Below are 26,509 nucleotides of genomic sequence, written 5' to 3'. Positions count from 1 at the left end.
CCATTTGGTAACTAATATGTGTTTGAATTTGTCTCGTCTGCATTCAATAAGCAGATATTTATTAGCAGTGATATATAAGCAAAAATACTTGCCCTTTAAATGTAATAATGCCATTGATTAATGCTTTACAAAGTATTTTGTGTACATTATCTCAAATTTTACTACAAACTAAAAGGTAAGCAGGGCACTTATCCTGTTTTACATGTACTTAATATGAATTGAGTTTTACTGTGTGCTTTATAAATATTCACTCATTAAATCCTCACAATAATCCCATGAGGTAAGTACTGTTATTATCCTCACTTTTCAGGTGAGGGAACTGGTAACTGAGGGGCAGGAAACTTACGTGACTTGCCCAGGGTCACAGGCAGCAATCTGGCTCCATAACCACTAGCGACGTGTACGCAGTTATTTGACAGCCAAATCCCAGCTGCTTATGCCATGCCCACCTGTCTTCTATAAATACATTGCGTTTATAGAAAACTTGAGTTCAGTTGTAGGGTTGCCATCATCATCATCAGAGCTTCTATTTACTGAGTTCATATTGTACCTGAATCTCTCATAGATAACATATTTCTATGTTGCTTTTCATCCTCAGAACAATTTTACAAATGAGGAAGCAGGCTCAGGGGCTTGAGGAAGACGTGGGCATCTGGCCCAGAGCATTCTGCTTAGAATGGGATTTTTTTTTTTCTTCAGTCCTAATGTCACTTCTGGTGGATTGCACCCTTGCTTTAAGAGCTAGTTTATGTTCTGGTTCCTATTCCACTGATGTGCCATGTGTCCTTGAATAAAACAGTTAATGCATTTCTCTTGGTTTTATTTTTTAAATGTGGTAAATTCAAGGAGAATTGTTCGCCCTTATTTTTTAATGTACATCATGCTGCCAGTCTAGCTCCCTTCCATCAAGATACACGTGTTCAGGTCATTAAAATCAGTTTGGACACTGATAATGCAAAATGAGGACAAGCTTTCTATAGAAAATTATGTTAAGACATGTTTATCTGTATTGCTTAGCATAGCTTGCTTCCATTAGCAACCTTGAGTATCAATTTGATGCTATCCATGTCTTTTAAATTGATTTTGTTGTGTTTGAAATACTTACATAATGTCATGTCCATTTGCTAGACCAAAATATATCTAAATTGAGATTACAGTGGAACATTATTGAGCCAAAATGGTTTGAAATTGTTAAAAAGAATAGAAGTCCAAATGCCGTTGGATGTGTGTGCAGAATTGTAACATCATTATTGGAAGGCTGTGGGAAGACGGACTAGGAAGTTCCAGGAATCAGTCCTTCTACCAAAACAGCTATTAAACTGGCAAAAACTATCTGAATCAACTATTTTGGAATTCTGCATTTAGGGGAACACTTGCAGCACCCAGGGAAGAGCTGGGTAAAGAGGTTAGTAAATTACAGTAATATCCGTCTATTTTACCTTCCCTGTAAATGGCTACCATCCCCCATCACACGACCATGTGGCAGGCACCTGTGATGGAGACACACCTGGGATCAGGCAGGGTGATATGGGAAGCATCTGTGATGGGGACACCCCTGGGGGTCGGGTGGAGAGGGGAGCACTTGCGATGGAAACACCTGGGGGCAGGCTGGCATGGGAGCACCTGTGATAGACACACCTGGGTGTGGGGTGGCATGGGGAGCACCTGTGATGGAGACACCTGGGACTGGGCTGGCACGGGGAGCACCTGTGATGGAGCTGTGGCAGCTGAGTGTGGCTTGTGCCATGATTCAAACCCTTGGCGAGTGCTTGGGTGGCTCTGGGTCTGAGAAGGGCTAACCCAGCACTAGCCTCTATCTTGTTGAAGACATGTTTTATTTTCAGACTCAGATCCTTCAAAAGATTCTGAATTCCACTGAAATGCAAGCCACCTCTGAGGAAGTTGCATTTGTGTTTTACTGGCACTGGGTCACGCTAATGCTCAGCCCTGGCACAACTAGAACCCAGTGAAGCCAAGTCTGAGGCCGCCTTCTGCCCATACGTCGGTTGCTCCCAAAGCACGACTCAAGTGCACCCCAGGGAGGTTCCTGCCAGATGCAGGCCCCTTCCAGGGTCTCAGCCTGGAGGTTTAGAAAAAAGCAGCAGGGCAGTGGAGGAGCAAGGTGCTCACTGCAGTCCACGTCAGCCCTCCAGGGGCCCTCCTGGGCTCAGACCTCCCTGCAGCCGCCCTCCAAGCAGAAGCCGGCCGCGCTCACCAGTGCAGGCGTCTCAGGCTTGCTGCGTCAAAGCAGAGCAAAGGCGAAGCCATTCAGTCTCGGAAAGCCACGTCCCATGCGGACTCGAGACTGCAAACTTTTGAGTTGTCCTTTGTCAGCGCCGCACACGCCCGGGCCTCCGCCCACTCAGAGTCACTGCCTGCCTCCCTCGCCCCTCACGTTTACTCTCTGTTCTCTCTTGGTGGTTTGTTGCTCCAGCGCTTCTCGCTTATATGCAACCTGTGGTTTTCTCTCGTTTTCCCGGTCTCACATGGGCCCGCTGTGCCACGACCTCCCTTCTCTCTGCCGTAGAGCCGCCGGCCCGGTACTCCGTGGTCAGGACAGTGGTTCTCCCCGAGACGCGGCTGCACCCGGCTCCAGGATCTCCCGGGCTGAGTAGCACGTCGTGGGCACCCCCCACCAGGCACACTCCCACCGCCTAACCCTAAGCCAGGCCCGTTTCCACCCGGCAAGTGCCTCGATGGTGGAGGGAAGGCTGGGCTCAGCCTCGATCCAGGCCGGCGCCAGGGACCTACTCCATCTGCTTCAGTGCCCTAGAAAACTTCTCCAGAGCGCTTTTGAAAGCTTGTAACAAGAAAGCTCCAAGTTCGTTGCTCGTTTCTTGAATGTCCGGGTCGAAACTTCCGAAGAGTGGCGAGGAGATGCGGATGTCCTCCCGGCCGGCGCGCAGCAGCAGCGCGCGGAGCTGCTCAGCAATCAGATCGTATTTCTGCCGGTCGAACCCGGATGCCCCCGGGTCTTCCGGGTAGGCGGCGCCCTCGGGATAGCAGTCCTTGGGCACCGGGAACTCCACGCACCGCAGCTCGGGCAGCGCGCACAAGGCCGCAAAGAGGCGCTCCAGGGCGCGGGCGGACAGCGGGTTCCCGAGGAACCTGAGCTCCTGGAGCGCCAGGCAGGGGCTCAGGGCCAGGGCTACCACGCTCACGTGGCTGTCTGCGATGCCGCACTCCTCCAGCGTGAGCACCCTCAGCGTCCCGGCCGCGCGGCCCAGCAGCCTGCAGAACGTCGCCGGGTACAGACCGGCCAGCTCGTGCCCGCTGAGGTCCAGCACCTCCAGGCGGGAAGCATGGGGGCAGCTCGCCAGGAAGGCCATGTCCGCGTGGTTCAGGGCGCAGTTGCCCAGGTCCAGGGCTCTCAGCGGGGTCTGGAGGGGGCTGCGGGGTAAAGAGGAGAAAGAGAAGAGCACAGGTGAGGGGTCCCAGGCAGGAGCTCTGAGAGGCGACAACCACAGCCCTCCAGACACAGGAGCCTGCAGCCCGATTTCCTACAGCCCCTGAGCTAAGAACAGCTTTTACATTTTTAAATAGTTGAAAACAAAAATCAAAGAATATTTTGTGATATATGAAAACCATAAGAAATTCAAATGTCAGTAAGTTGTAGTGGAGCCTGGCCACACTCACTCGCATGTGTCCTGTGGCTGCGCTGGTGCCCCAGGGGCAGAGTAGGTTGCTAACCTCGTCACCAGCTGCAGCCTCCTCTATATGAGGTGACCCTGACTGCTGTGGGGTGCAGCTCAGGCAGGAGTCTGTGGAAATGAGGAGTTTCTATGGGTACCTAAGAAAGGAAGTCCTGATGGAAATACCCGACAAGTGGAGCTCACCAGTGAGGGCTTCTTGGAGGAGGTGGCCTGGAGCAGCCCCTCAGAGGTGATTCTAATGTGGCATCCAGAGACAAGCTGCATGGGAAGCGTTGCCCACTGCCTCCCTGGCACTGCCAGTCCAGCCTCCCAGCCCTGTCCCTGCTTACATCCTGCCCCGACCCAGAATCTGTCAAGACATAAGGCCTTTGCCCAAAAGCCTCCTGGGCTCCCCTTCAAGTAAAAGAGTTCCACGAAGGCCCAGGCCATGCTCCGGCCACGCGCAGCCTCTGCGATCCTCAGAGGCACCACCTTTCCTCTGCCAGGACTGACGTCCCCTGGCACCCACCTGACTTGCTCAAACGTCCATCAGCTAGTCCCTTGTGGCCACATCATCCCAAACTGCACCCACAGAGAACAGGGGGCTGGGAAGAGGCTCACCTCACTTCCTCCCTCCACGGGCAGTGACAGGGGTGGGGGGTGTGGAGGCCTGGGGGCAGAGGACACCAGGAAGAACCAGCTCCCCCCTTTTCTGCCCACTCCAGCCCCCCCACCGCCCTGAGGATGTAGCGGGGGCCTCCCATCCCCTGCTGCTCTGTTTCCTCCCAGCCCATACCTGCCTCCCACCCTGGCTCACTACACCTGGGCCGCACCTGCTCCACCTGCATCCTCCCCACCTGGGACCTTGCTGCTCCATCAGCGTGTGCCTCTTACCGGGCCGTCTCCACCCGCACGCAGTTCGCCATAGCGCCGAGCAGGAAGACCTACCCTCGCCGCAGCACCCCTCTGCACCTCTCCCCTGCAGAACCCCAGAAGGAGGGACACCCGAAGCCCCTTCTTTCCCACAGCCCTCTCAATCCTCCCACCAGGCTTTTAGGGAACACCCCCGGCCCCCGTGCGGTGTTGGGCCTTGCTCAGTCTCCAGCAACGTGTGGCAGAGACGCTCCTCTCTCCGGAAGTTTCCTGTGTCTCCTCCTTGCTTGACCTTGGCCGCCCCACACAGTCTGCATGTGGACACAGCGTGGAACTGATGGAGCCACCCTCCACCCTCCAGCTCAGGACCTCGGGGGTCCCTCCCTCCTTCCCCACTTCCTCCCACTGCCCCGGTCTCAGGGCTGTCTTACAACCTTCGGCCCCTCAGGCTCTCACCTCAGTTCCTTCACACCTGCTGCTCTCTGCCCAGAATGCTTTCCCCAGACCTTTTCCTCGGAGGTCACCTGATGAGCGAGGCACTGTGGGAGCACTGTCTCCCCTCCCCTTGCCCCAACACGCTCCTGACCTGGGACAGGCCAGCATGTCATGGGCCCCCAGCAGCAACCAGACGCACCCCACTGGCGACCGCCCCCCGGGCAGAAGGCCACTGAGTTTGTGGCAGGCAGCAGGACAGAAGGCGGGAATTCCAGCTGCCAGCGCAGTGGGTTGTGTGGGATGTGGAACACGCTCCCCTAGCAGCACAGCCGCCGGGGCTGAGGACCCAGGATCCTGCCCAAGGCACCAGGCGTCACAGGCTTATCTGTAAATGGGTGTGGGACCCATTTTGCCCTGGGCCTGGAGCCCTTGGTGCTGTGGAGGGGCAGGAGAAGGGAGCCTGTGGAGGGAGAACAGTGGGCCCCCAGGGAATCCGTAAATGTAGAAAATACACCTTCCCATTCACTGGCTTAGGAAACGAAACGAATTTTTAAATAAATTGTTACACATACACTTGTGGCAGGCAGCCCCCACGGTGGCCCAGTGACCCTGTCTCCCTGCGAGTGTGGGCTGGACCTGGACACCCCGGAGAAGCCACTGGCAAGGCGCAGAGAGAGCGTGGGAGCAGGACCCCTCCCCGCGGCCAGCAGCCCGAGGCAGCCCCCGGAGGCTGCGATCCCTGACGTGAGACGTCTGTTAACTTGAGCCACCCGGTGCTGCATAACTGGTTGCGCGGCAGTAGGTAACTAATGCAATGCGCTGAAAGATCGTTTCCAAAGATATTACCCTAGACTTCCTTTTACTTCAGTTGCTAACAGTTTACTAACTGCAACACCCTTGAGTTCTCTCAGTGACCCCACCTCACAAGTACCACTGCCTCCTCGTCTTTGGGGGCTCTCACTGAGGGTCGGGGCTGTGCATCCACGTGGCTCTGGGCCGGGCGGGGCCTGGGGCGGGTGCAGCAGGTGATGGCTCCTGGCCTTGAAAACAAATAGGTCTTACTTTCCCACCCCTGGGACGCATCTTCCCCCTCCCCTGCGAGCCTCTCCTGCGGCGAGGGGCTGTGCACAGAACCCCTGCCCTGCCCTGCCCGTGGCTGAGCGGGCTCCTGTCGCCCACTCACCCGAGCAGGCTCTGGATCTTCCCGGTCAGGTTGGAGAAGGCCACGCTCAGCTCGGTGAGCTGCGTCATCTGGCTGAGCGCACGGGCGACGGCAGCCAGGTGGGGATCCTCGCCGTCCAGGGCCCTGGCGGGCAGAGTGAGCGAGACCAGCTGGGGGAAGCCCACCCTGCCCAGCAGCTGCTCCACGAGGCCAGTGTGCAGGCGAACATTGTGCACCACCTCGAGCTTGCGCAGCGCGCCCGGCCCCGCCAGCCGCAGCACGTGCAGGAGTTGCCCTGGGCCCAGGCTGTCTGCCCGGAAGGAGAGGCAGCGCAGACGCAGCGGGGCCGGGCCTGCCGGCTGCAGGGCCTGCACCACCGCCTCGAAGTTGCCATCTGTGACGAAGAGGTCGGCGAGCACCTCGACCGGGCGCCCTGGCGCGCAGCGCTCCGCCTGCAGCTCGCAGCAGGTCCTGGCCAGCAGCGCCGTGCGGCCCCATCTGCCCAGCGTCCTCCCGCAGGGGCACTGCGGCACCTGCACGTCGCGGATGCCCGTGAGGTCGGCCACCCTCAGCCGCCGAGGCCCCGAGGCCGCGAGGCCGCGCACGCAGGCCTCCAAGCACACCCTGCAGGCGCGCTCGCGCAGGTCGGCGGGGTGCTCGGCGCTCGGTCCCAGCAGCGCACCCAGCCGGAACTCCTCCAGCGGCCAGCGCGCCAGCAGGTCGTGGATCACGTCCGCCTGCTCCAGCAAGTAGCTGGCTTTGAACAGGAGCGGGTAGAGGTTGTGGGCCACGCTCTCCAGGCTCTGCCGGGCCACCTGCGCGTCCGAGGCCAGGGCCTCGGCGGAAACGGAGCGCAGCGACTTCATCACACAGCTGGCCCAGGCAGGGGTGGGGGGGGTGGGTTCTCTCCTCGGTGATTCTTGTGATTTTCCCGAAAGGCGGTTGCCCTTCGTGACTATTTTTAGCTGCAGCTGTTGTGGGCAGAAGCAGGCTAGCGGGCTGTCATCTGACTGCTATTCTGGTCTTGTGACCGGGGAAGTCTGCCTAGTGGCCAGGGCTGTCCTCCTGGTGCTCAGCTGGGTGAACAGGGAGCTGCTTTCCTTTTGGCCCGAGGGTTCCACTGCAACTGCCCACAGACACGGGTGGCTGCACCACTGAGAATTGCTGCCTGCGACCCCCACGGGGTGACCACTCGGTACACCCTTTCCCCGAAAGGTGCCTGTTTGGGAGCTGCAGTCAAAGTCACGTGTGCTGGGTCCCTGCTCGCTGCCCATGCTTGTCTTCTGAACCCCTGCCCGCAGTCATAGAATGAAGCCAGGCCCCTGAGCTGGGATCCGGGTGCCAGGGAAACGTCTTTCAATAGCGGGTGAGGGAGCTGGGACCCGGGATCAGTCCAGCTTGTGATAACTTACCTAGTTGTAAGCAAGGACAAGTGATGTTACACGAAGTGTCCGGCCCTGGACCTTTTGAGCCAGAGCAGGCCAAGCTGCCTCCTTCCCCTTGGAGACCGTGCCTAGAGCCACACTTTGGGACACACCAGTGGGCTCAAGCTGGAAGATGGCGTGAGACATCTGGGCTCCCACCAGTCTGTCCTCTGAGCTCACCTCCTCGTGGCTCACCTGGCAGCAGTGCAGAAACTGGGTGGGAACGCACCTGTGAGTGATGGTGCTCTTCTCTGGGGTCATATCCCTAACCCTAACCCTAACACCGATGGTGTTTAATGTTAGTTCGGAGTCGTTCAGGGATCCACACAACCCAGCAAGTCATGGTTTAAGTAGAGAGGTTAAGGTTTATTAGAGGAAGGAAGCAGAAGAAAACAGGTGAAAGTCAGCAAAAAAGAAAGAAAGAAAAATGGCTCCAGCTCTCTATGTGAGAGCAGCAGTTTTTAAAGGAAAAAACCACGTGGGGAGGGAAGGGTGTCCTGTGCTTTCGGTGGGTGAGGGCTTATCAACTTCTGAGCTGACGGTTCTAACACACTACTCTTCTTTGATGTGCACTGTATTATCTATGTGGAGAATGCAGGCCTTTTGGCTTGTTTGTAGTTGTTCATCTTATGGACGTATCTGATTTTGCTTTATCTGCCTGTTTGGGGTCTAGGCACCACTATGACTGGGATTTCTAAAACAGCCTTTAATCCTTAGTTTATGGCACACCTGGTATCTATGAGATAAGCTGTGGGGCCCCTGGATCAGACATTCCTTCTATATGTTAGACTCTTTTTTCTGCGTTCTGACATTCCTGCCTTTTATTTTTAATAAAAAATTGTTACGGGTTTGTGTTGAATTTTGGGTTAATGCTTTAACTTAGTTCAAAACAACCTTGTAGGGAAAAGGGACGTCGAACTCATCTCTTAGCTACTTCCGGCTGGGCATGGACAGAGTTGGGTAAGAGTTGCTTTAAACTAAGTTCTAGCATTATTAGGTTGATGTTCGGATAGCTTCTGCTGGAACTGGCTGGTAATGAGGCTTTTGTTGTGGCAGGAGCAGATTTCTTGTTGTAGCAGTAGTATGTTTTTGGAGTTTTGCTGGTTAGTCATGGCTGCTATTGACCTATTGATAAATTTAATTAGACATTGTAAGAGACCATTTGCAAAAAGGAAAATTAATATAAGGATAATTACTGGCCTCATAAGGGGGAGTAGAATAGCTTGTAGAGGCATAGAAAAGAATGAAAGAAAATTTGAGAGAAAGTTTTATTGAATATTTCTTACTTACTCAGACTTACTCAGCAATTAAATCCTCTGTTTTATGAAACATTTTCTTATTTTTAAGAAACAGTATTTGGTGGCGTATCTTCTATAAAAGGGAAAGTGGACGGAGGTGTTTTCTTGTAACTTCTTTTTGGTGAGCAAGGGTTAATAAGTTCTTATATTAATTTGGAAGATGCTCTGGACATAAGCTTACAGATACAATACAGACAACAATAAGACAAACAAATGACAAGCAGAATAAAAACCATGGTAATAAGGGCTATTTTCTATTTCATGGTAAATTCATTAACCACTTAGAAAATGCATTTAGTTTACTATAATTTAAACATTATTATTATTTTGCATATGATTTAATATCAAAGAGACATTGTTATATTTATTTGGTATGTATGTGTAGCACTGAATGCTAATAATGAATGCTCAAGTTTTTCCTGAGCTGCATTGGGTGTTAAGTTTACAATACCATACATGCTGTCCCCTCATAAGAGCAGGCCTTAGTGTTAATTATGTTTTTAGGTTTCAATCACATCACACTGGCAGTCACAGCTCCGGAAGGTAACTTCTTTGTACAGTTGTAGCTCAGCATTGTTGGTCCTCTGGGAAACAGGACAGTGGGCTCCAGGGTTCCACTGGCTGTTCTCCAGCACCCTCTGGCACCATGCAGCAGAGCTAGTCTGGAGGCAATGTCCACTGAAAAGCCAAAGTGATTGAGTCTTTTCTAGCAGGCAGAAGCAAAGGTGTCTGTAGTAAAAGGTGTTTGCAGTAACAGCATGTGTCCATTTACTTCTGGAGCACGTCCATGTGATGTGGTTGACACCCTTATAGCTTTAGGGACCACAGAAATGGGTCTTACCAATAACTGATGAGGAGAGAGCATGTAGGCACAGTACTAGGAGCTTGGTTTAAACATGCAAGCACTTCAATTAAAATAGAGGTCTAATTTTTCTTTACATTTTTAGTAGGGTTATGTTAGATAATGGGTAGAAAATTTATATACTTGCCTTGCTTCTTTTTAAAAGTGTTTCTTTGCTGTTGTTGAAGATGAAACTTTGACTTGTAGCTAACTGCAAGCACTTTTAGAAAAGTATTAGAGTAAAACAATGTAACTTACAAGGAAATTTGGCTGTTTTTGTGACAGATAACACTTTAAGAATAACTGAAATTATAACTAGTAGTACTACATTCTTGTTTGATGTTATGCACATCAGTAACCAAAGGAAGGTTAGAAGTTTTTAATTTTTATAACATTGGCTAAAGATTTCTTCTGCAACTTATAACTTATTACATGAATTTAATCATTTTTTGGTAGTTTATTTTTTTTCCAAGGTGAAAGAACAAATTCTTTGTAACTGTTGGGAATAAAAAGATATTCTTTAGGGTTTGACATTGAGAAAGTAAAATGTTAAAAGTTATTAGGTTTGAAGCAGTATAGATAAATATTTTTTTAAATTAGAGTTAAGGAAAAGACTTAACTCTTTTAAAAGTGAAAAGACAATAATTTTAAACAACCAAGGACATGATAAAGTTAACAGAGTGCAATAAGTTATTTAAGCTTTATAATTCTATATAACAACTATTAAATTAGAGTATTTGAGAGGGTTTTGCTATTTGCCATTTTATGGCTGCCTTTTATGGCCACCTTTTTTATGTGCTTTAAGTCAGCTTCCTTGGTAGGTTTGGGACATTTTAGAAGGATATGGGTTAAAGCTTTTGCTTTGTGATTACAAGGAGAAGTTTTTCTAATTTAATTAATTACTTGGCAAAGTGTTCTCTTATTATTTTTTTAATGTAGTGTGCTAACTTAATACTGTTAAATATTTGAGGTTTGATGACAAGTTGAAGTGAAGCTATTAAGTTTTCTTTATATATTCCAGGTTTACTGCAGTGATTACTAAGTAATTGATGGATATATTTATTTGAGGCATGGATAGCTTAGAAGACAAATAATATTTTTATACATTTACTAAGTTTTATTTAATATAAAATGAGTAAACATAGTTTTATTTACTGGTTAAACAAGGCTGTTAAAGGGACTTTGTGCTCATGTTATGGGTTTGTTTGTTACACTTTAAACCTGTGGTTTCTATAGAAAAGGCCTGAGCCTTATCAGGTTGTTGTTTAGCCAGTTTGGGTTTCATTAAGTAAACTCCCATTCAAATAAGAGTATAGGGACAGACAATAATTTAAAAGTAAATGGTGCTTAATACAAGAATTTAAATAAACAATCAAGGACATAATAATGTTAACATAAAGTGCAAGAAGTTGTTTTGATAAAAGAGACTTTTTGCATCACACACTGATTACTGAGGAAAACACTTCTACAACCTTTTATTAAGAAATAACACCTCAGTAATTTAAGGAAACTTTTTTTCTTAATAAAAACAGCAGGAGACAGTAATGTGAGGAGCTTGCAATATGGTGAGGAGTGTTTTATATTTTGTGAATTATTAGGCACATACCCACAACATTGAATATTAATTACTGCTTTGGGTGGTGGTTGAAATATTTAATGCTATTTTGTTTTATAAAACCACTTTTTTCTTTAAGTTCTGAGGTTCTATTGTTAAGCAGTGTTATTAAAAGTTTTTGCCATTTTTAACTTTGACCACAGAAATAATTGTTTTCACAAACTTTTTACAGCTTTCTGTATCTATCTTTTAACCTTGACTACAGAAATAAATTTTCCACTCTACAAACCTGCAACTTTCTGTATCCATCTAGTCTTCATCCCACATTCCTATCCATCCAGGCTTTATCTCACATTCCTAAACAGTCATTTAGGGCAAAGCTACTTTCCTTTTCCCCTTAATTAGAAAAACATTCTTTATACCTTCTATACAACATAATATTACCTCCAAAATCAAACTTGTTAGAATGATGCTAAATATTTTAAAAAATTTTAGTCAATGTATTTTGAAACAGTAATAAACAATCTTTTGGCTTTTTTGAAAATATTTATGGCTTTTAACTGCTTAGCTTGTCTTGAAGTACAAACTTCTAATATAGGACTTGGAGGATATGAATCATTTGTTTTAGTTATTATACTAAGACTTTTTACTTTTTATTATTTAGAAATTGTATTTTAGTGTTTTAGGGTGAAATTTTGTTAAATATACTTTTATATTAGAAGGAATAACTGGTTTTTTACCATTAGAACAGAGATCATTAGTTGGCATATGAGAACAATAAGGCTCTTAGCTGTTTGATCTCTATAGAGAGAGGGAGTCAAAGTTCTTATTATTAGATTCCTCAGTAGAGATGTTATTTTATAGCACTGGTTTGACAATTTGCACTTTTGCTGATTTTTAAATTATATTAGTTACTTTTGATGTCCTTCCAGCAATTTTAGGTTTTTGCAAGGACCCTTTTGACTAGGTCTTTTTGACTTCTTAATTTAAAAAACTGATAGGCTAGCACATTTACATTATTATTTCTTTTATTTAATTGCTTTGGAAGGCTTTATATTAAAGCAGAGATGTAATTCTGCATATTTTTTTAAACTGTAACTTTTCTTTTAACTTATAGACTTTTTGTCTTTCTTGAGACAGTTTGCTGTAGCTAGCCATACCATACATAAAGGCCAGCTGGCTACATCTATGGCTCATTAACAATTTTAATGACACTTTCCAAATTTAGACCAATTATTAAGAATAGCTTTTAAGGGAGATGTAGCTGGCATATTTTGAGAGTTTCCCATGGCTGAGCAATAGCTAAAGAAATTATAAAGACACAGTAGGAGCTGTTTAAATGTAACTGGTTTTTCACACAAATGCAAACTGCAAACTGCACAAAATTTAAAAGGAGAACTACAAATCTGGGGTTATGGTTAGTGAGGCTTAAGCCCACTGAGTTTGCATGCATGACTTTTGGATTTACTTAATTAGCCTTACTACACAATAGACTAATTGAAACAAAAGAAAGCAAAGTGAACACAATAATCAAAAAATTACACACTTACCCAGCACAGGGAAAGTCTCAATTGCAAAGCTACCTTAACTCAGATGCATTTGGTGTTCGTCTGTGGTGGGCGCTTCCACCTGCACTTCCCAGTCCCAGTACTCTAGGAACAATTTCTGGGCAGCTGGTAGACACAGAGCTGAGGGGGCCAGCCACTGAGACATGGATCAGGGCATTTGAAAACATGGTTTGACATAGTTAGGATCACCTGATCTCACATTAAATAGAGAAATAAGTTTCTTTTTGTTTGGGGAGAGGGAAATTTTTAAGTAAGTGACTTGTGGCTTAGAAAATTGTTTTTTATCTTTGGAAACTTTATAGTCTTTCTGTTGGAGGTGGTTAGGGAGAGTGACTGTTTTCGCGATAAGGCTTCAGGGGAGCTGCACAGTAGGAGATCGTCTACACATTGAAGCAGCTCACTGGGATGTGAATTTAGTGTTTGTAAATCAGGCTAAACATTGTTAGCAATGGGGGTAGGTTTGGGAAAGGAAGGGAAAAAGCAGGAGACAGTAACTTGAGGAGTTCTCGCCTTATTCGTTTATCCTCGGGTTATGCCAGGCGCACACACTCTGGGTTTGCACACACTCTGGGTTTGCACTGCACCCCCTGCCCGGGAGAGGCGGGCTGGAGTGGGAGATGGGGGGAGAGGTGTGCAGATGGCTGCGCATGGGCGGGGCGAGGTGAGGAGGAGGCAAGAAGGGAGGGGAAGGGGTTAAGGGTGAGGGGAGGGGAGCGGAAGGGGTTAGAGAGGAGTTAGGAGGGGGATGGTTTGCAGGGTTAAAGAAGCAGAAACTGCTTAAAGGCTTTTCAGGGTTAATTTCTGTGGAGAGGAAAGCAGAAGACTTAGAAGGTTTTTTTGTGAAGGAGGAGGATTTGGTGGGAGGCGACTATGGAGATCGCCTGTGGGGAGACCCACGGTTCCCTGCTCCTTTAGAGGCTTACGATTTCCCTGGATGAGGCTGATGTGAACTGGGGCTATGCTCATCAGAGGCTTATGGAGAGTGCCTGTGAGAGATTCACAGTCCCCCTGCTCCTTAGGAGGCTTACAGAGCCACCCAAAACATTGCTCAAGTGAGACTAATGGCCCAGATCCATACAACCCGTCGCAACAACAAAGCAGGCATCCCCAGTTTGTCATTGGGGGTCAGGAAATTGCCTGCAGTCTTTCGCTCAAGGCGTCCCCCAAGTTACTTTGATTGCTGCAATGGGGAAAAACGTCCCTGGAGTGTTAGAAGTTTTGACTGAGCGCTCCGATTTTGCTAGGCTTATGAAGCCGGGTGCCGTGTTAAAGCGAGCCGAGGTTCCACACAGAGGTGGGCTGGGGTGTCCAGGGGACACCAAACAAAACTCTCGAGGGGAGGATCTGGGCAGAAAGACATCATTCACCTACCTAGGGCCGAATTAGTTGTAGATATTTGAGAGCCGTGAGGGTAAGCCAGTGTCACGTCAACATGGTCTGAGTTGATGGACTCAAGCCGCTGAATGCATGGAAATCTGAACGACTGTAGATTGGGAAATGGAGTTGACTGGAAGGCTGCCCCGTTGCCCTGAGAGGCTGGGAAACTCAAACCTCAGTCGGTCTCCGAACGGGGTTGACCGAGAGGCTGCCGCATTGCCCCTTAAGGGGCCGGAGACTTAAGCCGCAGTCTAACCTCCGGATCTGAGTCACAGCGCCAGACGTTAGGTCAGAGTCGTTCAGGGATCCACACAACGCAGCAAGTCGTAGTTTAAGTAGAGAGTTTAAGGTTTATTAGAGGAAGAAAGCAGAAGAAAGCAGGTGGGAGCCAGTGAAAAGAAAGAAAGAAAAATGGCTCCTGCTCCCTGAGAGCAGCATTTTTTAAAGGAAAAAACCACGTGGGGAGGGAAGGGTGTCCTGTGCCTCGAATGGGTGAGTGCTTATCAATTTCTGAGCTGACTGGTTACTAAGGTTCTAACACACGACTCTTCTTTGATGTGCACTGTATTATCTATGTGGAGGAAGTAGGCCTTTTGGCTTGTTGTGGTCCTTCATCTTATGGGCCTATCTGATCTTCCCTTGTCTGCCCCCTGGGGTCTAGGTGCCACTGTGACTGGGATTTCTAAAACAGCCTTCAACACTTAATTTATGATGCACCTGGTATCTATGAGATAAGCAGCAGGGTGCCTGGATCAGCCATTCCTTCTATATGTTAGACTTTTTTCTGGGGTCTGACATTTAACTGTCTTACTTGACTGCAGCCTCCTCCCCAGTGTCACCATAGGGTCACCGAGGCCCGCCCAGGGCCGTGAGCCTCGTGGCGGTGATTTGAGCAAAGAGATGGAGGAAGAGGAGAAAGGCAGAGGGAGCAGGAGGAAGAAGGCAGGTGGGCAAGCTGCAGCCTGCCCCCAGCCCCACCCCCAGAGTGCCCAGGGCCTTGCCCCACATCACATCTGTATCCCTCAGGAACAGTGCTGGCAACTTATTTTCCCTGCCCTTTAGCCCCAGGAAAAGCTTTGGGAGGTGGGAGGAGGGCGCTGGGCATCGGTGGGGAGGGGTGTGCTGGGCATCGGGGGGGAGGGGTGTGCTGGGCGTTGGGGGGGAAGGGCGCGCTGGGCATTGGTGAGGAGGGGCGCGCTGGGAGTGGGGGGGGTAAGGCTCTCGCTGGGCGCTGGGCTGCGGGGGGGGAGGCGGTTCGCTAGGCTTTTTCACCCGCAGGAATCGCTCTCCAGTGGGGCCACCCCAGGCAGATGCGGTGTCTGAGGAGGCTGTGGGGTTGTGCCCTGATGTGGACCCACAAGCACCCAGACCGCATGGGTGGGCAAGGGGGAGACCACATGGCCCAGTCCCTGCCCAGGGCTGTTTTCCTTCAAAGTCCCATGAGCCCAGCTTCCGTAGGTAAGACTGAAGGGATGTTCCCAGACTCAGTACTTCCATTTCCAGTAAAAATAAGAGAAATACGATGATCTGGTAGAAAAACAGGTTCCATTTATTTATGTTCTTAAAATTTTGAACAGGTTAGTACTGAAACAAAGAAATAAAAATAAACAGTTTACAACAGCTGGAAACTAACAATCATGGCTTCCTGTTCCAGCTCTGGAAAGTGATTTCCAAAACCAACTTTGACCTGCTGGTTTGGGCCGTGGGGCGGCGGGGAGCCCTTTGCAAACCACCGCGGTGGTACCAGGGCTTAGAAGGTGCTACCCACGAATGCTCTGCCTGCTCTGGGACCAGTGGAGAGTCCTAAGCCGTGGGGTATTTTATTCTGACAAAATAAGGGAAATCACTAATGAGAACAAGTCACGGTGTGTGGGACTCTGTCCCCTAAAGGCCTCTTCCCAAGCCCTGGCTCAGAGCACCCCCAGAGGCAGGCCTTCCTGTCCGACTGGGTCCAGGAGGAGGCCTGGGGGCTTGCGCCCAGAACCTGGGGGACACGTCTGTGGAATGGAGGCGTTTATGAGCTGGGGCAAGAGCAGGCTGGCCTTGCCAGTGGACCCAGCAATGTCCTGTCAGAAAGAAGGTCTTTGAAAGACGTGACAGGAGACTTGGATTCCCGTCTGCTTAGCCCCCCAGTTCCTGCTCCTGGAGGGAACAGGTGCCTCCTGTGTGTTTGGCTGTCCTTCCCCAGGAGGGGTTCCCAGGGTGGTGACGGTTTCTCCGTGTCCCTGAGACCCCCGGGTGACACCCTCTGAACGCAAACACTTCCACGCCTGTCTTAATGTTGGGAAACCACTCACACCTGCCCAGCAAGGGGCCCCTGTCAGAGGGCGGTGGTCTTGTGAGCGTCCCCAGGAAGGGACAGGGCTGGAGGTGAGAGCCCCTGATCCCCTCTGTGCGTCCTCCTGTCTGGGGCCCCTGAGCCCACACAGCACATTCCTGCTCCTCTCTTGCTCCTTGTCCACCTGGGGCCCTGAGCCGGTCTACACAGCACGCTCCTGCTCCTCTCTTGCTCCTTGTCCACCCGGGGCCCTGAGCCCGTCTACACAGCGTGCTTCTGCTCCTCTCTTGCTCCTTGTCCACCAGGGGCACTGAGCCCGTCTACACGGCATGCTCCTGCCTTGCTCCTCACCCGGTTTACAGACCATCTCCACTGCCTTTCCTGCTCTACCCTTCTAGAGCCCGGCCCTCCTTCACTCTTTCAGCTGGGGCCTGGGCCCCCAGGACTTCGGGGGGTGGTGTTCTGAAAAGGGGTGGCTGCCCTGAGCCGGAGCTGCACACTGGCTAGAATGGCCCCTGCAGGCTCCAGGTGACTCAGAACTGCCTCCCTGGGATGATGCACCCAAAAAAGACGTGTTTTCACAGCTGCCTCACTCAGGGCACCTGGCACCTTGGGGCATAGGTGGGAGCTGCTGTGCCCCAGAACAAGCCCCTTGGGGGTCCGTGCAGGGTCCTGGGCAGGTGTTGGGGGCTCTGCAAGGGCAAAACTCACTGTCGTGGTGAACGGGCCATGGTCAAGCTGCTGCGGGAGGACGGTTTGCAGCCCGGGGCTGGGGGGCCTTTGTCAGAAAAGGTCTCCGGGAGAAGCTGGGACGGGCCGAGGAGGGCAGAGCCGCTGTCCCCGGATGCGGAGCTCTCAGTGGCTGCAAAGGGAGGAGCTGTGTCAGGCGCGAGCTTGTGAGGTGCGGCTGCCGCCCCGGGGGTGCCCTGGGGGAAGGCAGCTCTTCCCACGCACCCCGATGGCTGTCTGGCGGCCTTCCATCTCTCGCTGGCCCCTTCTCATTTCACAAATGCTCAGAAACACTCGGTTATTAAATGGCTGGTGTGCAGATCGTTTCTCCTAGGCGTTCAGGGAAAAGAGACAAGTGCGCTCGCTCCCCCGTGGGACCCTCGGCCGCCCCCGCCCCCCGCAGCCCCGTCCTGCCTCTGCACAGAGATTAAATGGAAATGGTCTGCTAGAGAGCGAGGCCTCCTTAAAATCCGCGAGGCGGTGAAGCTGGGAGGTTCTAGCACCTCCAGCGGTGGAAGCATCAGTTATGCTGATGGAGTGTTCCCTAATCCTGCCTCCTCTGATTCGCAGCCTGGCCCCAGGGGGGAGGGAAGACGGGCGGGGGGCTCCTCCTCGCAGGCCTGGCGGCTGTCCCGGCCCGGGCCCGGCAGCAGGAGGCAGCTGGTGACTGAGCGGTGCCCACGGCAGACAACACACAGCGAAGGTCGACGGGCCCTGGGGTTTAGACCGCGGGCAGGACACAGGGCAGGGGCAGCAGGGGACGGGGGTGGGGACAGCATGGCGGGGAGGCAGGGAGCACCAGGGGGTGGGGGTACTCGGGACAGCATGGTGGGGGAAAGGGGGCAGCTTGGCAGCAGGGGAGTGGGCAGCTGGGGTGGTGGGCAGCTCCCCATGGCAGGCCTTAGCCCCCTCCTCTCCTTTTTCTTCACCGCAGGGGCTGCACGGGGCTGTAGGGGCGTGAGGAGTAGCACCCCAGACGCAGCGCCCAGGCCTCTGGGAGCTCATCTCCCTGCGGGGATCCGAGTCCCTGGGTCCACCTGCTGGGGCCGTGCCGGTTGCACAGGAGCTTCTCTGCGTGGGGTGGTTCTGCTGGTTCTGCAGAGGGCCGAGGGTAAAGGAGCTGGACTCCCACATCTTGACTGAGTGGGACCCGCCCAGTTGGGGTCCTGGAGGACGAGTCCAGGAGCGAGTGGCTGCTCTGTGGGCTGCCCCTGAGCCGGGTACGTTCCTCAGCCGTGCCCCTCACAGGCCCCCCAGGGGCAACGAAGTGAGGTGGCTGCCGCCGGGTTCTGGCAAGACCCCGCAGACTTCCTCCTTGCACCTGGTCTGCCCCTCGGGGGGCTTCGCATGCGGTGCCGCCACCTGGCATGGAGCCGACGCACCCTCGGGGCTGGTTTCCATGGTGATGCAGGTCTCCCTTGAGCCCTGTGTGGCCACAGCCGTGGAGCTGGTCTGGGGTTGTGCAGTGAGCTTGTCTGGGAGACCTGCCGGCCCCCACCTCACCTTCCACGCCTGCCTGGGTGGAGCCGCCGCCCACTGTGGCTCCTGCCAGCTCATCCCTTCCTCCAAGGGGAAGCGAGGTGTGCAGACTTGCACTGTGTTAACAGACGGCTTTAGTGAGGTGTAACTAACATACAGTGAAGTGCACACGTGGGAACGTATGGACGTATGTAAGTTACACATAGGTGCACACGTGGGTATGTTTGGATGTATGCAAGTTACACATATGTGCACATGGGGGTACATTTGGACATGTGTAAGTTACACATGTGCACACGTGGGTATGTTTAGACATGTGTAAGTTACACCTGTGTGCACACATGGGTACATTTGGACATGTGTAAGCTACATGTACACATGTACACATGATCACAGACTTTTCTTGGGCGTCTCTGTAACCTCTTGCTCCCAACCCTTGCTGGGCAGCGGCTGATCTGCTTTCTGCCAGTACAGCTTAGCTCGTGTCTTCTAGTTTTACACAGATGTGATCATACACTCGGTTGTTTCCAGTTTGGGGCTGCTATGACGGTCTTTGTAGAGACTTTGAAATATGTGATTTTATTTCTCCTGGGTAAATACCTGGGAATGGAGTGGCTGCATCACATGGTTGGTTCATGTTTAAAGTCTGAGAGGTTTCCAAAGTGATTGTTATGTTTCCACCGACAGTCAGTGAGATTTGCAGTTGCTCCACATTCTCTCCAGCACTAGGGACAGCCAGTCCTTTTTTTTTTTTTTTTTTTCAGTCATTCTGATAGGTAAACAGTAGCATCTCAGTGAGGTTTTACTTTGCAGTTCCCAAATAACTAGTGACATCAAGCAGCTTCTTTTGTGTGTATTGCCCACCCATATATCTTCTTTGGTTAAGTTTCCATTCAAATCTTTTGCCAAGTATTCTTGGTTGGTTTTTGTTTGTTTTCTCATTGTTGAGTTTTGGAAGCTCTTTACATAATCTGGATACAGACTTTATGTAGTCTGGATACAGAAAATTGTGATTTTTCCTAGTTCTCCTTGCAATTCTATGAGTTTTTACTTCATATAGTTTGATGATTTGTTAATAGATGTATAAATATTTAGGATTGTTTTGCATTCATGATTAATTGATCCCTTTATCACTGTGAAATCATCTTTATTATCCCTGATAATAATCTTTGCCTTGAAATCTACTTTGTTTCATATTAATATAGCCACTTTGGTTTGCTATTGACTAGTGTCAGTATGATAAATCTGTTTCCATCTATTTACTTTCAATTTATTTGTGTCTTTATACTAAAATGTGTTTCTTTTAGGCAGCATATTGTTGGATCTTTCTTTTTTATATAATCTGACAATCGGTGTTTTAAATGTGGGTTGTTTAGACCATTTATATTTAATGTAATTATTGATATGGTTAGCTCTTTTTTTATTAATTAGAAAAGTTGTGGGTTTAGAGAAAATCATGCTTAAAATATGGGATGCCCATAAAGCACACTGTAATCAACACCTTGCATTGATGTGGTGGATTTGTTGCAGTTGATGAAAGCACATTTTTATTGTTTAACTTATGGTTCGCTGTTTATGTAGTTCAATTCCATGGATTTATTTCTTATATTTTTTATTCTATTACCATATAAACAGCCTAACATATTCCCTTACAACCACATTCATATCTATATATTTCAGTGCTGTTGATTATTTCACATTGTTGTGCTACCATCACCACAAGATGTGTTTAGGTTCAAGACTATCATCTTACTTACTATTTTCTCTTTATCCTGAATGTTCTTTGTTCTCTTTTCTCTCTCTCTCTGCATTCTTTTGGATTGAGTTTTTAAAAATGATTCCACTTTATCTCCTTTGTTTACTTATTAGCTGTAACTCTTTGTTTTGTTGTTTAAGTGACTGTTCTAGCATTTATAACCTACTTCTTTAACTTATTACAATCTACCTCCAAATGACATTGTACCACTTCACATTTAGCGTAACAATCGTACAATAGTAAACCTTCATGTCCCCTCTCTGGCCTTTATGCTGTTATCGTCATGCATTTTGCTTACACATATGTGACAAACCCCACAGTACATTGTTATATTCGTTTAAAGAGTCAGTTATATTTTAAAGAGATGTAAACAATTAAAAAAATTTTATACATACCCACATGGTTACTATTTCCAGTGCTCTTCTTTTTTGGTGTAGATCCCTATTTCCATCTGGCATCATTTTCCTTCAGCCTTTAGTGTTTCTTTCCATGCCAGTCACTGTTAATGAATTATTTTAGCTTTTGTGTGTCTGAAAACATCTTTATTTGATGATTGCTTTCTTAAAAATTATTTATTTATTTCTAATTGTGGTAAAATATACATAACATAAAAATTGTTTTAGCCATTTTAAGTGGACAATTCTTTGACATTATGTACATTGACAACATTGTGGAACTTTCACCACCATGTATTTCCATACAGTTTTCACCTTCCCAAACTGACACTAATACTTATTTAGCTATAATGTTATGTATGTAACTTCACTTGCACTCATTAGAGCCCATGGTGTAAATTCTAAGATGTGCGGAGATAAATGTGTATATTTATACTCTACATGCAATGAGGATAGAAATGAAGACAAATGGTCTTCCTTAAGGTTAGAGGTGATTATTACGCAAAGTGGAGCTTCGGATGAGATGCTAATAAATGAACTTGCTGTTCGAATTTCTATTCTTATATATATATATTGGCCACTATTAATCCTTTCACACACACACATGCACATATGGACATGGATGGATAGATACAGATTAACAGATGTAGATATTTAGGAATATAGATATGTGTAATGGATACATACTTATTTATACATATAATATGCTCATATTATATAATGTATTAATGTTAACGGTAGTAATTGTAACACATTAATATGTGTATGTAACATATATTTTTACACACTTTTTCATGCCACAGGTACTGAAGTCTACAATTGAAGGAAAAATTTGGAAAACACTGACTTGGTAAATCATTTAACTCCCAAATATCTTGCTGTAAAGGTCAGATACAGTGTAAACTGGAAATGTTTTAGTGATGGATGATGGTGATGGTAGCACAACACTGTGAAGGTGATTTACAGCATTGAAATATGCATCCGAGTGTAGTTAGAAGGGGGAATTTTAGGTTGTATATATGGTAACAGAATAAAACATTTTAAAAAATCGTTGAACTGCACAACAGTGACCCGTATTGTAAACCATGGAATTAATAGTACAGATATAAGAACGTGCTTTCATCAACTGTGACAAGTGTCCCACACCAGTGCAAGGTGTTGGGGGGGTGGTGTATGGGAATTTTATGCAGGATTGTTCTGTAAACCCACAACTTCTCTAAGAAAGAAAGAAGAAAAGGAATAAAGATGAATAAGTGCACCACTGAGCATTTTTACATTTTGGCTCTTTGGTGGGAGCCACCTGCCATCACCTGTGGATGGCGCGTTTAGGCACCAGGGAGGACGGTAAATGGAGATTCCCCATGTTCTGGCCTGAAGGCATCCCGCGGGGTCCTGAGCAGGAAAGGGCTTGGGACCCCGGGAGGGCAGGGCAGGCAGGAGACACTGAGGATTGAAGAAGGGGGAGCACCGAGTCTGACCACTTCCAGGGTCTTGGCTGCACAGGGGAGGGCAGGGGTCCGCGGAGGGGATGCGGGTCCAGAGTGTGGACAGATGGACAGGAAAGATAGGGACAGAGTTGGAGTGGGTGACAGTGGTGGTGGGGGAGCAAGAGACAGGCGGGGTCCTGCTGGGTGAAGGACAGTGGGGAGGCGGCTGGAGGAGGCCATGGCCCAAAGGCACAAGGGCGGGAGATGGGTCTCCTGGGGAGCAAGGGCACGGCCTCCCTGGACAGCCGGCCACACTGGATGAGTGGGCCACGCGGGACAATCAGCCGCACTGGACGGGGGGTCACACGGGACAGCCGGCCGCACTGGACGGGAGAGCTGTGAGCAGTTGAGGGAGCAGCTGCGGAGAGGCTGTTTGTGGGTGTGGGGCCGGCCATGGGCTCCGGAGCACAGAGGCAGCTGCGGCTCCTCCTCGGGGGGAAACGGCCTTGGGCAGTGGGATGACCGTGTCCAGGTCACGTCTTGCTGCCTCGGCAGCCTGAGTACTCGGACCTGTCCGTGGCCTCCAGTTGGACGGGCTGAGCCCGGAGCAGCTGCCGTGGGAGCCACGAGGTGGGGGGACCTGGGGGCATCAGCGAGGGCAGGGAAGGCGCCACCGCCGGAGCGTCCGGGAAGTAGGAGGAAGATGCGCGGGAGCTCGCCTAGTGGCTTCCCTGGGAAAATACACATTTCAAGCTTTTCGCAGCCCCCACCTGTTACGTAAAGATTATTATATCTATTATATATATTAACGCCTTATTGAGATGCAATTCACATGCTGCCCATTTCATCCATTGTAAGTGCACAGTTCGAAGTTTTTAGTATATTTAGAGTTGTGCAACCATCACCAATCGACTTTAGGATATTTTCATCACCTCAAAAAGAAACCCCACACCCATTCCCCACCCCTGGCAACCACTGAGCTATGTTCATCTCTCAGAGCTGCATTTTCCTGTGAACAGAATCATAGGAAACGTTGCCTTGGTGCTGGCTTCTACCACTCAGCACCATGCTTTCAAGGTTCATCCAAGTTGTAGCATGAACCAGAACTTTATTCCTTTTTATAGCTGAATAATATTCCATTGTGGGGCTGGACCACATTTTTTTTATGCGTTCATCATTTGATGGCCACTTAGCCTGCTTCCACCTCTTGGTGATTGTGAATAATGACGCTGTGAACATTCATGTATAATATTTAGTGTGAAACTGTGTTTTCATTCCTCTTGAGTAGACACCTGGGAGTGGAATAGTTGGGTCATATGGTAATTCTGTGTCAAATTTATTGAGGAACTACCAGACTGTTTTTCAAGGGGCTGCCCCGTTCTACTTCCCACCTGCAGCATTTGAGGGGTCTGATTTCTCCACATCCTCATCAACACTTGTTATCATCTGTCATTTTCACTACAGCCATCCTACTGGGTATGAAGTGCTATCTTATCATGGGTTTGTTTTAAATTGTGTTTTAAATGTGTGGTTTGAAGTCACTAGACTTGCTCTGATCACCTGAAGCCCCCTGTTGCAGAAACCGTCGGGACTGACATTGATTCTGCCTGCTTTGTTCTGACAGATCAGCGGCCTTGGTGTAAAAGGAAAGCCTTCGACTCCTCGAGTTAACATCATGGCACTTTCAAACGAGGCTTCTAGCAACCTGCTGTTTGCAGACGGGCTGGGCTGGGGTGGGGGCTCGTGCACAGCCATCCCCCCACTCGGTGATGGGCTCCCGGCCTCATAATGAGGTTCTCCCAGTGGGTTCTGCAGCTCATTGTTTTGGAGGCGTGTACATGCTTCGAGAGCCCAGTGCTGGGATCTGGTATCTGCTGTGTACTTTGCAAGCCCTGACTGCAAACTTTGTAGTTGCTGAGTAATTAAAAGAGGTGGAATCTCTCTGCAGAACTTTTAATTTAATTCTCTATCCAGATTGATATGAAGCCATTGATAGGATTAACAGTGTTTCAAAGCAATTTAATTGAGGTGAAATTCACATCACACAGAGTTAACCATTTCCAAGTGTGCAGTTCAGTGGTTTTTAAGACAGTCACAATGTTGTGCAGCTATCACACTATCCAGTTCTTCACTATTTTGCCATCCAGGAAGCAGCCCCTGTGCCCTTCAGCAGCCCCCCATACCCCTCCCACGGCCCCTGCCACGTCCCCTGCTCCCCGTCTCTGGGGCTCGGCCTCTTCTGGGCACTTCACTGCAGGGGTCACAGCACATGTGGCCTTGGTGCTTGGCCTCTTGAGCTGAGCCTTTTTCCAGGTTCATCCATGCTGCAGCATGTCAGACATCCACATTATTTTGTCTTTGCCTTTTTAGCATGTGTTTTAGGGGAGCTGCTGTGTGTACGGGTCCTCAGGGCTGCTGGGAGAGTCCCGGTGTGGGGCCACCCTGGGACGTCAGGCTCTGACTCTGACCCTGCTCCCAGGGCATCTGTGAGATCCCCAATGTCAGGTCCTGCTGGAGAAGAAGGCTCGAAAGGAGATGGTTTCCCTGTATGTCTTTTTTTTTTTTTTTTTTTTTTTTTTGAAGAAACATCTATTCAAGTCTTGTGCCCATTTTAAAATTTGGATGTTTGTCTTTTTGTTATTTAGTTTTAGAGATTCTATATATATTCTGCATATTGTAGTAATATCAGAGATACTTTTTTAAATATTTTCTTTCATTAGGTAGATTTTCTTTTCACTTCATTGGTAATGTCCTTTGATTATCAAAAGTTTTTAATTTTGATGAAGTCCATTATATCTGTATTTTTCTTTAGTTATTTGTTTCTTTGGTGTAAAATATAAAGATCATTGCTTACTTTAAAGTCCTGAAGATAGTTCTCTACATTTTCTTGTAAGAATTTTACGGTATTAGGTATTTGGGTCTTTGATGTATTTGGAATTAATTTTTGTATATGATGCAATGTATGGGTCCACATTCATCCTTTTTTTTAAATTCAGTTTTATTGAGAAACATATTCACAATCATCCATGGTGTACAATCAACTGTTCATGGTACCATCATATAGTTGTGCATACATCACCCCAATCTATTTTTTTAATTAATTACTAGTGATTTATGTTTATTGTTTGCCTCTCTTCATAGAACTTAAGTCCTATGAAGAGAGCAATTTTTTGTCTGTTTCATTCACTAACATATCCCAAGTACCTAGAATATAGCTGGCATTGAAGAACATTTGTTAAACAAACAAAACATATCTGGATAGATTTAGAAATAGATTCAGCAAAAGGATGGAAAGCCTGACAGTGGATCACAGAATCCAGACTGGGAAATCAGCCAGGTCCCTCAGTTATTTGTGATTCACTGAGGTGTGTGCTGTGTGATGCCGGTGAACTTGGAGCCAAGAAGAGGGATGGCTCCCATCTGATGTTGTCACTCTCTGCAATCGTGGGGTCCAACTCTTGGGAGAGGAACTGTACAGTCTTGACCAGCAACCCGAAACTCCTTACTTGGTTGTGATTCGGGCAGCAAACAGGTGTGCCCGTTCTCCAAAGCTGCTATTCACTCCTCCTTACTTCCAAAAGCAGCATTCTGGTGAGAAGATTCCAGGAATTGTCAGCTTTGGAAGGTGGTGGAAACGATGCTTGTTGAAAGTGGTCAAGGTGACATTTAGCACCCAGAAACAGCCAGAAATGTCTCAGAGTGGCTCCTTCATCTCATTACTGGTTTGTTCTAGTTTGCTAATGCTGCTGGAATGCAAAACACCAGAAACGGATTGGCTTTTATAAAAGCCGGTTTATTTGGTTACACAGTTACAGTCTTAAGGCCATAAAGTGTCCAAGGTAACACATCAGCAATCAGGTACCTTCACTGGAGGATGGCCATGGTGTCTGGAAAACCTCTGTTAGCTGGGAAGGCACATGGCTGGCATCTGCTCCAAAGTTCTGGTTTCAAAATGGCTTTCTCCCAGGATGTTGCTCTCTAGGCTGCAGTTCCTCAAAAATGTCACTCTTAGTTGCACTTGGGGTATTTATTCTCTCTGAGCTTCTCTGGAGCAAGAGTCTGCTTTCAATGACCGTCTTCAAACTCTCCCTCATCTGCAGCTCCTGTGCTTTCTTCAAAGTGCCCCTCTTGGCTGTGGCTCCTCTTCAAAACATCACTCACAGCTTCACTGTGTTCCTTCTGTTATGTCAGCTCATTTATATGGCTGCAGTGACCAACTTAGACCCACCCCGAATGGGTGGAGCAACAACTCCATGGCAATTATCCAGTCAGAGCCATCA

The 26,509-nt window shown here is 48.6% G+C and overlaps 1 protein-coding gene and 1 long non-coding RNA gene across 2 annotated transcripts; one reads left to right on the top strand and one right to left on the bottom strand.

Annotated features, from left to right (window-relative positions):
* Positions 1 to 2,655: 2,655 nt before the first annotated feature.
* On the bottom strand, positions 2,656 to 6,968 carry LRRC14B (leucine rich repeat containing 14B). The gene is made up of 2 exons (XM_037798762.1): positions 6,124 to 6,968; positions 2,656 to 3,390 (listed from the first exon to the last, which is right to left on the bottom strand). Exons 1-2 carry the CDS (start codon positions 6,966 to 6,968, stop codon positions 2,748 to 2,750), a joined length of 1,488 nt encoding a protein of 495 aa, XP_037654690.1. The 3' UTR covers positions 2,656 to 2,747.
* Positions 6,969 to 17,755: 10,787 nt separating this feature from the next.
* Positions 17,756 to 24,637, top strand: LOC119506242. The gene is made up of 3 exons (XR_005210957.1): positions 17,756 to 17,875; positions 18,107 to 18,392; positions 23,854 to 24,637. It is a non-coding gene; the product is annotated as an uncharacterized LOC119506242 (long non-coding RNA).
* Positions 24,638 to 26,509: the final 1,872 nt, after the last annotated feature.

The sequence above is a fragment of the Choloepus didactylus genome, chromosome 11 (assembly GCF_015220235.1).
Source record: "Choloepus didactylus isolate mChoDid1 chromosome 11, mChoDid1.pri, whole genome shotgun sequence".
NCBI classification, from domain to species: domain Eukaryota; kingdom Metazoa; phylum Chordata; class Mammalia; order Pilosa; family Megalonychidae; genus Choloepus; species Choloepus didactylus.
This window is presented reverse-complemented; position numbering and strand designations above follow the sequence as displayed.